The following is a 16,331-nucleotide window of genomic DNA, read 5'->3' as shown; positions in this document are numbered from 1 at the left end:
GCTGGGTCATGCAACAGAACAATCTACAAGAGAATAGTTTTTTTTTCCTTTTTCTGCTATCTTTGCTGAAATATGAACTGTGTATGTGTGTGATTTTTGTGTAGGGTTTGTAGTTCACATTTCATTTTTTTTTTTATATTTTTTTAATCATCAGTGACCTTGACCTTTGACTTTGAGAATGAGATAAGTTCTTGGGCCCCTAAGGAATGTTTTCACAAAGTTTCATCAATTTTGGTTTAAAAACATTTTAAGTTATATTGCTAACAGAGACAAACAAACAGGGGTAAAAACATAACCTCCCTCGACCTTTTGGTTGGTGAGGTAATGAAGGTGTTACAATGGCCCAGTCAAAGTCCAAATGTCAGTGAGCTGAAGCAACATTTTAAGAAGAGAGAGCCAAAATTTCTCCACAATGACGCAAAAGACTGAATTGGCTTGTGTTGGGATGTCTGGCTGACATTCCGAAATTCTGGGGTGCCCGTCTGCATGCACATATAGGAGGCTGCAGATAAAATACAGACAGGTAAGACTAGGATAGACACAGAAACAAAACATGGGCTTGACACAACACAGGAAGCAGTGACATGCGGTGAGGTTTGTGACGGTTGAGGCACTGACTTTTCTGGAGTCAGATGTTCTCATATATGAACCCAAAATAGAACCTTATATTTCAATTTGAATTATGTTAATGATTAATTATGCTTTAATCAACTCCATACTGTTCAACAATGATGGCAAGAAGTTGCAGTGTCACAGGCAGGATAAGGACCCAAACACAGGACTCGGGAGGGAAAGCGTGAACTCAGAAATACACAACTTTATTAGAAATACACAGCATTATTGCTGGTTGCACATTGGATACAAGGAAACTAGGAAAGCTCAACTGGAGCTAATAATTCAACTACTAGGAATAAACCAGGAAACAGACTACCTAAGTGAGATGACATGACAAAGAACACGAGGAGGACACAGACAATTTATGCACGCACACGAGGTAATCAGGGAGCACAACTGAACAAGACAAGGGAAGCAAAACAGAACACAAAGCACACGATACAAAGGACTGCCTAAGTAAAACAGGAAATAGACCTGGAAACAAATGCCGACTTGATACAACACAGGGAAGCTGGCAAACTGAGGGACTATAACACCCACACTAGAGGAACAAGAACACAACATAGGCAACTAGATACAAGAGGAAGAAACACTAAGCCAAGGACTCAAACTGCAGCACAAGGTGCTGACCTGGTGATCAGGGGGTGAAGAATTAAAGGGAGTCCCCGAAACTCTGACCCTTCCAAAGAGGGGATCTGGTGACTCTGTTGCGCTTGTTGATATAGTTTGGATTCATTAGTGGTTTTTAGAGTGAATGGTCACTAGAAATCAATACAGAGTTACTCTGAGTGATCACCTTTATCTTGTGATCAAATACTTCTGTTCTGATGGGAGTCTTCTCTTTCAGGAAGACAATACCTCTGTCCACACAGCATTAAATAAGGCATGAAATATAGTATGAGTATTATGTGACTTATATGCTATGGCTTTCACAGTAACCTCAGCTTAACCTAGTTAAACACCTATGGGAAATTTTGGTCCAGCATGTTAGACAGTGCTCTCCACCATGAAAACATCAAAAGGGGGTTTGTCATGTGGAAGATTGGTGTTTCACCAATCCAGTACATTTTAGAGACCGGAGGAAACCAAAGTTTTCTGCCTTATAACATGAAATGTTCAAAGATTCAGAAAAAAAAGAAAAGGATCAATAAAAAGATGTACATTTTTTGTTTTCTTTCATTATTATAGACAGAAATGTTAACGTGACAAACTCAAACTCACATGAAATGAAGACACGCAGTGTCCTGAAAAGCTGCATTTTTGCTTGGTGAATAATGTTCAGACATACCAAGCCACTCCTCGTCAGTCACTGTGTGTAGACTTTAGTGATGTCTTTGTATTTCCCATCAGGAGCATCATAATTGGATATTGCTGGTGTATAGACGGGACCTTCACAAACAAAGGGAATAAGAAGCAGGTCTGGCTTCAGTGCTGCTCGGTACAGCTCCTCAGACTCCAGTATGAGCTCCTCCAGCGCCTCCCTCTGTGCTTCCAAAGCCAGTTCAATCGCCTCCATTTCAGCCATGTGCTGCTTCTGCAAGAACAGCAGACAGATACGGCACCACTAAGTGTATGTGATGGAGAGCTGGGGTCAGATGTAACATTTTCTATAAAAGCTTTAGTGACGCAGGTGTGATAAGTAAGTGGTAACCTGTTTGTATCGACTCCACTCCTTGAGCAGCAGGGCTCGACCCTCACTTTCTTCAAATGACAGCCTTGGAGCGGCGCGTTCCCTTTGAAAGAATTATGAACATTAATTTAAAGTACTTAAAAGTCTATACTCATAAATGGTATTCAAATGAGCAATTTAAAAGTTTTAATGCTGTTTGAATGTCTCACAGCCTTAATGCAAAAAGATGTTTTCATTAATGTTTTGGAAAACCATGAAGACATTAGGACTGTCACGATAACGCAAAATATCAGCCAGCAATAATCGTGTCTCAGTAGAACATCAGCTGCCTTTTGAAGAGGCGATGTCTCTGTGAAAAGTGGCTGCAGAGCTGGTCATCTACCAGACAAGAAGGTCAGCGGATCCCTGACTTCTCTAGTCTGCATACTGAAATATCCTTGAGCAAGTTGGCATGTTGCTCCCAATGAATCCATGGGAGTGTGTGTGTGTGTGTGTGTGTGTGTGTGTGTGTGTGTGTGAAAGACAATGCTGGGGTGAATCGGGTGAATGAAACTTGTAGCAAGTGCTTTGAATGAGTATTTAACCATTAGTCCATTTATCAGAAAATATCACAAGCAAGAGGACTCGTGATGCAGCCAGCGGATACATAGATGGGTGGGCCCGTCGCTGTGATAAGTCAGTGCATATGTCTATGGATTTACTGAGCTGGCTAGAACCCTGCTGACTGAAGGATGGAATTTTTTTCATTCAGTCTGTTTACATCTTTTGTTATTTGCACAGAGTACTACATGTACAGGAGTACACACAGGGGGAAGCACTTTGGTGAAGTCTACTTCACTGGAGACTGGCTTTTTAAAGTCAGCCTTTTGCTGTTTTTGCTCTGTATCTTTTCTGTTTACATTTTATTAGCACAGCTGTGACTCTTTTGTTATGGAGGAAAAAAGCATTAATTTATTTGAGGAGCATTATCAAATTAAAATCTTTTTTGAGTGTTTTTGCCTCTGATGTGGAGAACAGTCTTGGATTTAACCTTTCACATCAGCTCAGATTTCCTTTGCTGGCTGTGGAGCAAAGTCGTCTCCATGGATGGAGTGACCATGACACATATTCAGCTTTACACCTTGGACCGATACAGCTGCTTGATCTGTTGCTTCTTTTACTTAAGGAATGAGAACATTTCTTTTCCCCTTCTTTTTACTTCTGATGACTCATATCTGCCCACCTTTAAATACTTTTTTGACTTTAGGGTTTTCAGGTCATTAGCAAACAACAAGAAGTAATTTAAATGTGTGTTAACACATGATCTGCAAGCTAAAGTTTCATTACTTCCATGTGACAGTTATGAGCACAGACAAGAAATGAGCTGCACCTGGTTTCATCAAAGCATTTGGTTGGAGTGATGAAGTCCTCTATAGGGATAAGCTCAGGTGGAACCTTCTCCAGTTTCTTCAGCTTCTTTTTCAGATGCTCTCATCATCTGCTCCCTTCTTGGGTCCACTTTCTTCTTCTTCGGCTCAGCTCTTGAATAACACAGATCACAACTCTATGTGAACACATTCGGTCACAAGATGGATCTTTGCTATCAGTATTATAAACTATTATAACGTCGGTGAATTAAGCTAATGAAAAAAATAATGAAATGATAGTTGTAGTAAACCTAAGCTATGACTTGGTTTGTCACTGAACGTGAATCATACCTCAGTGGAGCAAGCATCTTCTGGGTCATCACTGGTGCAAACCAAGGACTCTGTACAGCATGGTGTTCTCCCAGCAGAGAGCTGCAAAACAATACAGATCAAAGTACAACACCTGCTGAAGCTGTGTGTGGATGCTTAAGTATTTCTCAGCTGCAGAAACAAGATTTCTCTACCAAGTTTGTGTATTTCCTTTAAGAAGACAATATTACCAAGATACATATCTATTCAATACTACCGGCCCTGCTGCAAATCTGCATGACCTCCTTCACTTTATCCGTGGACTTCCTCTCTGAGCTTTCTCTTTTCCTCCTGTCTAGCAGCTCCATCTTTAAAATACTTTGTCCAATATATTGCCCATGCCTCCTCTGCACATCTACAAACTGCTCAACCTGATATACTAATTTCTAATCCTGCTCACTCCCAATGAAAATCTTACCATCTTCAGCTCTGTCTCCTGTCTTTTTGACAGTGCCACCATCTCCAAACTATACATCACAGCAGCTCTCACCATAATCTTGTAAATCTTCTCTTTCACTTTTACTACTTCTGTCAGAAATCATCCAACACTCGTTTCCACCCTGCCTGCAGTCTCTTCTTCACCTCTCTTTTACACTGTCCGTTGCTTTGGATGGTTGCCCCCAGGTATTTAAATTCATCCAGCTTCACTATCTCTACTCCTTGCAGCTTCACTGTTACACCTGACCCCTTCTCATTCAGACACCAGTGACGTGCAGTCAGGGGACGCAGGTGAGGCAGTGCCTCCCGTGTCATAACGACAAGTAAAATACTAACAATGATGAGAGAAAATACATTTGACCACTTGACTGTTCTATCCACAGTATTCCTGACTTCGCGCCACTACCCATAATTCATAGCGGAAACCGGTTGTTTACTTCCGTTTGCGCTGTTGTTCACGGTTGCGGGCTTACACACTTGCCGTTCAGTTTAACATTTTAACACTGCAGTTTCTTTTATCTGGCCTAAATGGTACAACATCGGAGGTGGAGATATTGCAAGGATGTTTTAAAAAGCAGTGAGGTAACAGTGCCTCACCCATCACTTGTGTAAATGACATGAAATTATGGCCTGATTGTCAGCTACATCGACATTATCAGTTACCTTGTGTTTTCCGAAAGTGTTGATGGCGGGGAAATCGCGTAATTATAAGAGCACCAGATTACCTTCAAAGCAATAAAATCAATAAAGTAATGCTTAACAAACAAGGCAACGTTGTTTTCCTTAAAGTAGCTGTAGAGCCGAGCCAGCGCATCGGCCAAGCTAAGCATCCCTTAGCATGGGTCATGCTAAGGGAAAGTGGAGTGGTGGAGACAGTCAGCTGTTCCTGTAGCCCGGATTGGGGAAATCATGTAGTGATGCTGCAGCTATTCTGTGGAAGGTATATCAATTATCTGGAGTGTTCAGATCACTGAAACAGAAACACTGGACTGGCCGAAAGCCGTGATCGGGGAGACACGCAGCTGTCATCTTGCTAACTGCTACGTGTTTACATGAAGGCAGGCATTGTTTAAGCTTTGTGTAGGCTGTATACTGTAGTGTCACACTATAAATAAAATAACGTAAAAAAAAAAAAAAAAAAGAGGCTGTACATTAAAGGAAAACTTAAAACACAAGGAGAAAATACAGTAATAGGATGTGCAACTGAGTAGTATAATTTGGGGGGAAAAAGAACAAATTTACAGAATAAAATAATTTGAAAAAATGTACAGACTGATGTAGTGACAACCGACAACAGCACAGGTTGAATCCGAGCTCATGTTCCAACTAATAAAGCCGCCTGTTACAGCACAAAGTAAACGAATTTTGTCATCAACTCTGGCTGTAACTTTGGGTAACCGGAAGTATAAAACCGAACAGCGGAAGTAGCAGTCTGTCATGGCAGCCTACGTGTGCTCTTCCAGAAACCCGTGGATAAAACTGTTTTATGAAACTATTTTCTGAATTATTTCAATCCTTTAATGGTCAAAATCGCGAATTTAGGCATTGCCTGTTCAAACACATGGAAGAAATGCGGGGTGAGCCAGTGCAGTGCTGTGGCTCACCTCTGGTGACGCTGTGTCACATACAATAAATGAAGCAGGCGGTTGGCGCATGCCCATTGTTGTCTCTCTTTATATCGCCAATATACATGTTTGATTACACATGCTGATGCTCCACATTCTGTCTAACATATTGAATGAATGTGTGTGACATGTTTATTCTTTGTAATCGGTCATAAACGCACGGTGAAAATACACAGGGTGAGGCAGAAAGTACCGTGCCGCACCGATAGGGGGAAGTGCTGCAGCAGTGTGCAACAGAATGACGGAGATATTCATGGAGAAATATAGGCGTATGGACTTTATCTTCAAATAAAGGTATACATGTTTTTTTAATTTGAAAAAGAGACCCCCCCCCCCTCCAAAAATAGTTTGACCTTACATTAAATATTTTGTTTTTCTTGCCATCATTGTGGAACAGTATGGAGTTGATTAAAGCATAATTAATCAGTTGCATATTTAAAATTGAAACATAAGGTTCTATTTTGGGTTCATATATGTAAACATCGGACTGCAGACGAGTCACTGCCTCACCCGACACAAACCTCACCGCACGTCACTGTGACACACGTATTGTGTCTTGCGTCTACTGACTGCCATTCCACTTATAGTGCATACCCCAACTCTCCATCTCTTCCATCTGCTCAACACTCTCAAAGCAAACATGTCATCTCTAACGCTGTTTCTCGACATGAGCCATACTGCTGCTCACTGAGCATCACCTCCACCTCTGTTCATAGCCTAGCTTCAACACCTCTTTTTCGTATACTGATGGTATGCCTCATAAACGTTATCCCCTAGTAGTTACTACAGCTTTAACGCATTTAGCTCTATTAGGTCCACGCAGCTAACGCAGTTCGTTCACAACGTACAACCATTGCTCACCTCGCCGGCTGGGCCTGTCGTGATAAAACCCCGCACAGACACCGCGAAAGAACCGAAGACATGTTTTGAATGTGTTTCTGCTTCTACCTTTAACTCAGTTTCGGGTCCGGACTAACAAACATTCACACTTCCCCTGGTGCGATAACCTCCAACACGTCGCTAGAAGATGACGTTTCAAACAAGTGTGCGCTCAAATTAACGTCCGCACATTCTCGCATTAAGAAAAAAAAAATCAAGGAAATCAAATAAAAAGGTGGGTGTAGAAATACATGTCAATATAATCATTATAAAATAATGTTCATTCATTATACTTTTAATATTTAATGGTGCGCTTGTTTGAAGTTTCGCGTAGATATTTTGTCGAATCTTCACGAAGGAGCAAAAAGTTAACGGGCGGAGATATTTGAGTGAAAGGTCGCGGTGGCCTCTGGGGTTTATATTCTCCACGCAGCGAGAAATCAGCCTAAAAACTTTGATCCGGTCAGTGCAGGACTGTTGACTCTGCATCATGGCACTTCTCAGAGGTAAACAAACCCGATTAATTCAGTAGTTTGACTAAATCAGGCAGGTTTTCTAGTTGGGCTGATTGAAAATGATCAGTATCTAGGACACACCGTGTTGCCTTAAAATCGATGTTTCATTCAGTAAAAATGCCAAGAAATCTCGTTTCCACACCGTCGTACTGCAATATAGGGGAAAGGTGACAAGATAGTACCAGTATTATTTATACAGCTGCTCCCCTTCCTGTTACTCAATTCAGAAATTTAAACATTTAATTAGAAACATTTAAAAATTTGAGGACGCTAGTTTTGGCAAAAGAAAACTATACCTTTCAGCTATAGTCATGCGTGTGACTCTGTAATAAATGCAGCATATGGTCTGACGTTTTTACTAAGTGAAGGTAAAATCCTGCTTTAAATCTGTTTTAATTGCATATAAACAGAAACTGTCCGAGTTCATTTGCATTACTGTGTTTCATGGTTTTGCTGTTTGAATTTTTCGATAGGCTGGCTGTGTTTACATAAACACAGCCTGGACGTGTTGAACTTTAAGCTCCTTATTGTTGTTCAAAAAAGGGCAGAAAACTTTAAAACGTTACCATGACCATTTTCATAGCAGCTTTCCTGCAGAGGAAATATTTTAGTTTTTCTCATTATTACAGTTACATGAATATGGAGTAAAAGTTTAACCAGCGAAATTATCTATAAGGACTTCAGGTCACTTAAACCTCTCAGTTAGCAACACGTCTGTAGGAGAATTGGTCTTTAGTCTCATTGTTAACGTGAAAAAAAGACTATTCCAAAAAAAAAAAAAAAAAAAAAAAAAAAAAAAAAAAGCTGTCATACATTTTTGTAGTGGCTGTATTAGTAAATACAGTTTGATTAATTCAATTCAATTCAATTCAATTTTATTTATATAGCTCCAAATCACAACAAACTGTCGCCTCAAGGCGCTTTGTATTGTGGGTAAAGACCCTACAATAATACAGAGAAAACCCAACAGTCAAAACGACCCCCTATGAGCAGCACTTGGCGACAGTGGAAAGGAAAAACTCCCTTTTAACAGGAAGAAACCTCCAGCAGAACCAGGCTCAGGGAGGGGCAGTCATCTGCCGAGACCGGTTGGGCTGAGAGGAGAGAAAGACATGCTGTGGAAGAGAACCAGAGATTAATATCAGTTAATGATTAAATGCAGAGTGGAGTATAAACAAAGTAAATAAGGTGAATGAGAAGAAACAGTGCATTATGTAAACCCCCCAGCAGACTAGGCCTATAGCAGCATAACTAAGGGATAGTTCAGGGTCACCTGATCCAGCCCTAACTATAAGCTTTATCATAAAGGAAAGTTTTAAGCCTAATCTTAAAAATAGAGAGGGTGTCTGTCTCCCGAATCCAAGCTGGAAGCTGGTTCCACAGAAGAGGCGCCTGAAAGCTGAAGGCTCTGCCTCCCATTCTACTCTTAAGTATCCTAGGAACCACAAGTAAGCCAGCAGTCTGAGAGCGAAGTGCTCTGTTGGGGTGATATGGTACTATGAGGTCTTTGAGATAAGATGGTGCCTGATTATTTAAGACCTTGTAGGTGAGGAGAAGGATTTTAAATTCTATTCTAGATTTAACAGGGAGCCAATGAAGAGAAGCCAATATGGGAGAAATCTGCTCTCTCTTTCTAGTCCCTGTCAGGACTCTAGCTGCAGCATTTTGGATCAGCTGAAGGCTTTTCAAGGAGCTTTTAGGACAGCCTGATAATAATGAATTACAATAGTCCACCCTAGAAGTAATAAATGCATGAATTAGCTTTTCAGCATCACTCTGAGAAAGGATGTTTCTAATTTTAGAAATATTGCGCAAATGCAAAAAAGCGGTCCTACATATTTGTTTAATATGTGCATTGAAGGACATATCCTGGTCAAAAATGACTCCAAGATTTCTCACAGTGTTACTGGAGGCCAAAGTAATGCCATCCAAAGTAAGTATCTGGTTAGACACCATGTTTCTAAGATTTGTGGGGCCGAGAACAAGAATTTCAGTTTTATCTGAATTTAGAAGCAGGAAATTAGAGGTCATCCAGGCCTTAATATCTTTAAGACATTCCTGCAGTTTAACTAATTGATGTGTGTCATCTGGCTTCATTGATAGGTAAAGCTGAGTATCATCTGCATAACAATGGAAATTGATGCAGTGCTTTCTAATAATACTGCCTAAGGGAAGCATGACCTGGCACACCTAAATGTATTGTGAGGGTGTGCTGGGAACGCCTGGCAGAAGCCCCAGTCCGGGAGATCTTCAACTCCCACCTCCGGCAGAACTTCGACAGCATTCCGAGGGAGGCTGAGGACATTGAGTCCGAATGGACCATGTTCCGCACCTCCATTGTTGAGGCTGCTGCTCAGAGCTGTGGCTGCAAGGTGGTTGGTGCCTGTCGTGGTGGTAACCCCCGAACCAGATGGTGGTCACCGGAGGTGAAGGGAGCCATCAAGCTGAAGAAAGAGTCCTATCGGGCTTGGTTAGCCTGTGGGACTCCGGAGGCAGCTGACAGGTATCGACAGGCCAAGCGGAATGCAGCTCGGGCAGTGGCCGAAGCAAAAACTCGGGTGTGGGAGGAGTTCGGTGAGGCTATGGAAAAAGACTTTCGGACGGCATCGAAGCGATTCTGGCAAACTGTCAAGCGACTCAGGAGGGGAAAGCAGTGCGCCACTCACACGGTTTATAGTGCGGGTGGGGTGCTGCTGACTTCAACTGAGGCTATAGTCGGTGGAAGGAATACTTCGAGGACCTCCTGAATCCCACTGACACGCCTTCTGTAGTGGAAGCAGAGTCTGGGGACGAGGGAGATGACTTGACCATCACTGGGGGTGAGGTCACTGAGGTAGTTAAACAACTCCTTGGTGGCAGGGCCCCTGGGGTGGACGAGATTCGCCCTGAGTTCCTGAAGGCTCTGGATGTTGTAGGGCTGTCTTGGTTGACACGCCTCTGCAACATCGCGTGGAGATCTGGGGCAGTGCCAATGGATTGGCAGACCGGGGTGGTGGTCCCCATCTTTAAGAAGGGAGACCGGAGGGTGTGCTCCAACTTTCGGGGGATCACACTCCTCAGCCTCCCCGGTAAGGTCTATGCCAGGGTGCTGGAAAGGAGGGTCCGTCCGTTAGTCGAACCTTGGATCCAGGAGGAACAATGCGGTTTTCGACCTGGTCGCGGAACGCTGGACCAGCTCTTTATCCTCTCAAGGATATTCGAGTGTGCGTGGGAGTTTGCCCAACCAGTCTACATGTGCTTTGTGGACTTGGAGAAGGCATTCGACCGCGTCCCTCGGGGTGTCCTTTGGGAGGTCCTGCGGGAGTATGGGGTGTCTGGCCCGTTGTTGCGGGCCATTCAGTCTTTGTACAACCGCAGTGAGAGCTTGGTCCGTATAGCCGGTAATAAGTCGGATTCATTTCCTGTGGGTGTTGGACTCCGTCAGGGCTGCCCTTTGTCACCGATTCTGTTCATAATTTGTATGGACAGAATTTCTAGGTGTAGCCAGGTGGCGGAAGGCTTCTTCCTCGGTGGCCTTTGGTGCTGTTTCCACATGCAGAGTGGAGTATTAAAAAAAGAAACAGAAATTGGGGCATATTACTCAACATTAAACAGACTCCAGCTGCATGCGTCAGGTGTTACTATAATGTTTGCCTAGTGCTGTGCAAACCCAATCTCAGGTCAAAGCATCCTGCAGTTCCTGACACGTAGCAAACATTAATCAATAGTCCAGTCTCTTTAAAAGGCATATCAGCACAGCATTTCAAAATAGAGATCATTCCTACTAAGGTACTGGGAACTTGAAACCAGTTTTTTGTTTTGTTTTGTTTTGTTTTTTTTACTCAAAATGCTGCTGTATCTTTTTGATCAGTTCTTAGAAGATATGGTTATTGATATAGTTGTTGTATAGTTGATCTTCTGTCCTACTTCAGTAATGAGGATTATGTATAAATAATGTAGTAGATGTAAATACTCTGCCAACCATAATGTGCTTCTTCCTGAAACAAATGTCTTGCTCCTCAAATCCCATTTAATGAATCTGATGTTGGATTAAAGTCCTTGCTATTCAGCCCTCACTTTGACACCCTGCTGGATGCAGTGATCATCAAGGAGGAGTACCCACATCCAGGAACATGGAGTAGAAATAATCCAAGGAATGAAGACATAGCAGGAACATATACTAAAGTAATAAAAGCTGAGGCCTGGACTCCAAAGCATGATTTCACCTTATCCAAGTAACTTCAGGGTTAACCCTGGGTTTTCTGTGCTTTGCAGTTTCATCACTTATAAGGTACACACTGTCATTGTAACTTATGCTGCAGACCTACTGACTAATCAGTTGTCTGGAACATCGTGTCACCATTCCTGGAAGATCCCACAGAACTCTGTGCACAGATGGGGGGCTATAGAGTTCAGTAATAGAGACACTTAAACTTAGACACTATAAGCATTAATATGAAAAACATATTGGTCAACATGTCTGAACTTGTTGACCAAGGCTGCTTCTGAGATTTGTCTTTATAGCTACTCTTAGACAGCTCAACACCACCAAGGCTCCAGCCAGGGGGCAGTGGGAGATCCACTGACTGTAATATGCATTTAACTGCTTCATATTACACCCCCACCACCACCACCCCCAGCCCCCCAAATAGTATAGTTTCAGCTTTGTTAAAAACACACACACACACAGTGGGAACCCCTGGGTTAACTTGCAAGTATATTAAGCTTTGTGACCAAAGTTATGGATAAGTGTACTAGCAGCAGAATGGCTGGGTTTACAAAGATTATCCCTCCACAAATCTTCTCTCTTTGTCCCCCGCTACAATCTGGCTGTAGCTCAGTGGTCGGTGGTGTTAACTCTAAACTAAAATGCTTCTTTTTTTTCTAGGTGTATTTATTGTAGCTGCCAAGCGCACTCCATTTGGTACCTATGGTGGAGCACTGAAGGATCGCACTGCAACAGACTTGGCTGAGCATGCAGCCAAAGCTGCCCTCGCTGCAGGGGGTGTGGCCCCAGAGCTTGTAAACAGTGTCATCGTGGGAAATGTCATTCAGGTACTAATCACACATACAACACTGCATGAAAAGGCACAATGTTACATGAATTATAAATGTTCTGACTACTGTTGTCTCTTACTGATTCTTTTTTGATCTACTTACCTGCTGTCAGAGCTCACCTGATGCACCTTACATCGCTCGTCATGTGGGTCTGAGGTGCGGTGTACCGATCCCAGTGCCTGCTTTCACTGTGAACAGACTGTGTGGCTCTGGTTTTCAGTCCATCATCAGTGGAGCTCAGGTAAGCACTAAACTAATTAATGTAAAACAAAATCTGTCAGATCAAAGACTTTTTTACAGGTATTTACAAATGAGGCACAGGGTAAATGAAATCAGAGACGAGGGGTTGGCCAAAGCAGAAAATGATATATTGAATGTCTTTCTATCAACATACAAACAAGAAAAGTAAATATAAGATAATATCTGGACTTTACAAGGGCTTTTAAGAGAAGATTGTCCATTTCCTTAAAACTTTCTCACTTGTGTTTGTAGGAGATTTGCCTCAGGGAGTCAGAGGTGGTACTCTGTGGAGGTTCAGAGAATATGAGCCAGGCTCCCTATACTCTTCGCAACGTACGATTTGGTGTAAAATTAGGAGTCGATCTAAAGGTTGGCTTTTTTTTTTTTTTTTAACTCTAAAATCTGATCTCTGAACACTTGTTATAAATATACATGACCATAATTACAAGCTTTGGTATTAGACATGAACTTTAACAAAAATATAAACCTCTCTTCATCTGCCTGCCAGCTAGAGGATGGTTTGTGGGCTGGGCTGACTGACCTGCATGTCAATACGTCAATGGGCATGACAGCAGAAAACCTGGCAGAGAAATACAAGATCACCCGAGAAGACTGTGACAACTATGCATACCAGACTCAACAAAAGTGGAAGGCAGGTAAGGCAGATCCTGGTTTTTGATACCTTTTCATGGTCTGCCTCATTTTGGGCAGTATCAGTTGCTGTTTGAAGCCAGCTGAGTCTTAAACTCTAAGCTTTAACTGCATTCTGTTGACAGCTCATGAGGGTGGTTACTACACAGCAGAAATTGCTCCTATTGAGGTGAAAACTAAGAAAGGCAAAGTGCTCATGGCTCGTGATGAGCATCCTCGGCCTGAAACCACACTGGAACAAATGGCCAAACTACCTCCTGTCTTCAAAAAGGAAGGGACCGTTACTGCTGCTAACGCCTCTGTGAGTTTATGCTTGAGGTGCTGACTATTGTCCAGCTTTTACCACAAGAGCTAACCTACTAATTTAACCTATCTTCTCCATCTCCAGGGTATATCTGATGGTGCTGCTGCTTTGGTGATAGCAAGTGAGGATGCTCTGAAGGAACACAAGCTCACTCCCCTGGCCAGAATCGTGGCCTATCATGCGATAGGCTGTGACCCAAGCATCATGGGAATAGGTTAGCAACACTGCTGTCTTAAAAATGTAATCTGGTCCCTTTGGATTAAAAGGATTCATTATCCAACCTTTTTTATGATAAGAATTTCAGCTTTCCTTTACTCATTTTAGGTCCTGTTCAAGCAGTCACAGAAGCTCTTAAAAAAGCCGGTTTGACTCTCAGTGACATGGATCTGGTGGAGGTTTGTTACAGAGACTTTTTGACTATATGATCATTCTTTTGTAAGTAAAAGAAGTAATGCAACAACTTAAAAATATTCAATTATGAGTAATTAAAAAAAAAAAAACCCTGAAAATAATATGTTGATAAAGGTTCAAAATAAAAGCTGCTTTTGGTTACTCCCTTATTCACAAGGGGTCACCACAGCACGTTTGATTTTTTAACCAAGATCAAGATTTTTGAACCAAGATCTTTTACTTAGGTACTATTATCTTCTGACTGTTATCAGCAGAATGCACATAAATACAGTTAAGTCATACACATTTGGGCAGTGACACAGTTTTTTTAAATGTTGCCTTTTTACATCACTACAATGGCTTTTAAAGCAAACAGTCAAGTTTTTATTTTAATGCAGACTTTGAGCTTTAAATCAAGGGGTTTAACTAAACCCCAGAGGAATTACAGACATTTTTATACATAATTTCCTACTTTTAGAGGCTCAAAATTTGACAAACTAACACAATTTTAACTATAAGGATTACTTTTCAATAGTTGAATGAAAATCCAGAACCATAAACATCACCAAACGCTTTGTTTCTCCCTGGAGATGGTCTGCTAAGTTTTACAGCAGAAGCCTTCATTTGTTGTTTGTGAGTCTGCCTCCAACATGTTTGACAGCTGATTTGTGTACTTCACATCATCTTCATCTGTTTATTTCCTTCTAAAACACTTGATTCTGGTACAAGTTAATCTTGGTTTCGTCTGTTCAAGGATTATTTTCAGACTCCGCCGGCTCTTTTAGATGTTTTCTGGCACAGTCTAATCTGGCCTGTCTGTTCTTTAGTGTAACCAGTGGTTTGCACCTTGTTGTAAACTCTCTGCATTTAATGAAAAAGCAACCTTTCTCATTAGAAACTGGGGTTGTTGTGTAATGTAGTAGAGAAGAAATTAACTTTTTCCAACACTGCATTTCATATGTGTATTTATTCAAGAGGTGAATACACAGCAGTGTCATCCTTTGCACAGGTGAATGAGGCGTTCGCCTCTCAGTATTTGGCTGTTGCTAAGGCTCTAGGACTGGACCCGGAGAAAAGCAATGTTAACAGTGGAGCTATTGCCATTGGTCATCCTCTCGGGGCTTCTGGAGCACGCATCACTACTCACCTGGTGCATGAGCTCAGGTAGTGTACTCATTTAGTGCATGTTATGTTATATAATAAGGAGATTTCTGCACATTATATTAAGTGGCTTTGAATAATTCTCTTACTTTCTGACAGGCGGCGAGGAGGCAAGTATGCCATCGGGTCTGCCTGTATCGGCGGTGGTCAGGGCATCGCCATGATCATTGAAAAATGCTGAGAGAAGAAACTGCCAGCATCAGAAGGATTCCTACAGAAGAATGACCTCCATGCAACTGCACCGTCCAATCAAATGTAAAATAAAATACAGTTGATACATGCTAAAAGGAATGCATTTCCACATTTTCATGAGAAAATGTACGCTAAACATTTCAGACTAGAGTTGCCTGGGAAGTCCAGTAAACGCTCACCGGTCTGTCTGTTCTTGATTCCCAAAGGTGCAAAAAAGCCTATTTATACACGTGCCTAAAATACAGTGCTTGGTCCTTGATGATGGTTAAATGTGTAGCATATTATAACAATGCAGTTTGTACTGAGAATGAGATTTGATGGAACTGGTATTTGCCTTAAAATGTTCTCAGTCACTCTACTATCAAGGTTTAATGTTGTCAAAAACGTCCTTGTGGTGGCTCTGGCACAAACTGATCTTATACTTCTTTGTCAAAGAGTCTGAAATAAAATGTAAAAAGTGAAAAGAAAAAAAAAAAAAAGTAAATGTGTGATGTTTTTATGATCAGATTTGGTTGCAGCTACCACCACCACCCCCACCCCTGTTTTTCTGCTCTTGAATGAAAGATTTTATTTAGCAGATAAGATTTGTTTTTCTTTGCAATGCTCAAAAAGTATTGCAAAGAAACCAAGAGCGACATAGCATGCTCAGTTAGCATGTTAAATTTAAAAGTTCATGAGAGTACAATCAGAAAGGGGAACAAGTATGTTTTTTGGGAAGGGTTGCCAGGAGAAAGCCTCTCATTTCTAGAAAGAACATGCAGCACAGCTTAGGTTTGCAAAGCTGCACAGCTGGACAGAAGAGATCAAACTGAAGACATTTGGCTACAATCCACAGCACTATGTTTGGTAAGATCCAAGCATGTCAGCACAAACACCTCATATCAACTGTCAAGCACAGAGGTGGAAGGATGATGCATTTGAGCCTGTTTTGCAACCACA

General features: G+C 41.8%; 1 protein-coding gene and 1 pseudogene across 1 annotated transcript; one reads left to right on the top strand and one right to left on the bottom strand.

The window, feature by feature from the left end:
• Nucleotides 1-70: 70 nt before the first annotated feature.
• Nucleotides 71-7,034, bottom strand: LOC115785881 (39S ribosomal protein L40, mitochondrial-like; annotated as a pseudogene).
• A 240-nt stretch (nt 7,035-7,274) lies between these two features.
• On the top strand, nt 7,275-15,851 carry LOC115785878 (3-ketoacyl-CoA thiolase, mitochondrial). The gene is made up of 10 exons (XM_030737796.1): nt 7,275-7,408; nt 12,285-12,451; nt 12,567-12,695; nt 12,947-13,063; nt 13,203-13,350; nt 13,471-13,646; nt 13,734-13,863; nt 13,974-14,044; nt 15,049-15,203; nt 15,300-15,851. The coding sequence occupies exons 1-10, from the start codon at nt 7,393-7,395 to the stop codon at nt 15,379-15,381; spliced, it is 1,191 nt and encodes a 396-aa protein (XP_030593656.1). The 5' UTR covers nt 7,275-7,392; the 3' UTR covers nt 15,382-15,851.
• Nucleotides 15,852-16,331: the final 480 nt, after the last annotated feature.

This window comes from Archocentrus centrarchus, chromosome 9, assembly GCF_007364275.1.
Source record: "Archocentrus centrarchus isolate MPI-CPG fArcCen1 chromosome 9, fArcCen1, whole genome shotgun sequence".
Lineage (NCBI taxonomy): Eukaryota > Metazoa > Chordata > Actinopteri > Cichliformes > Cichlidae > Archocentrus > Archocentrus centrarchus.
The sequence above is the reverse complement of the archived record's forward strand: the minus strand, read 5'-3'. Positions and strand labels throughout refer to the sequence as shown.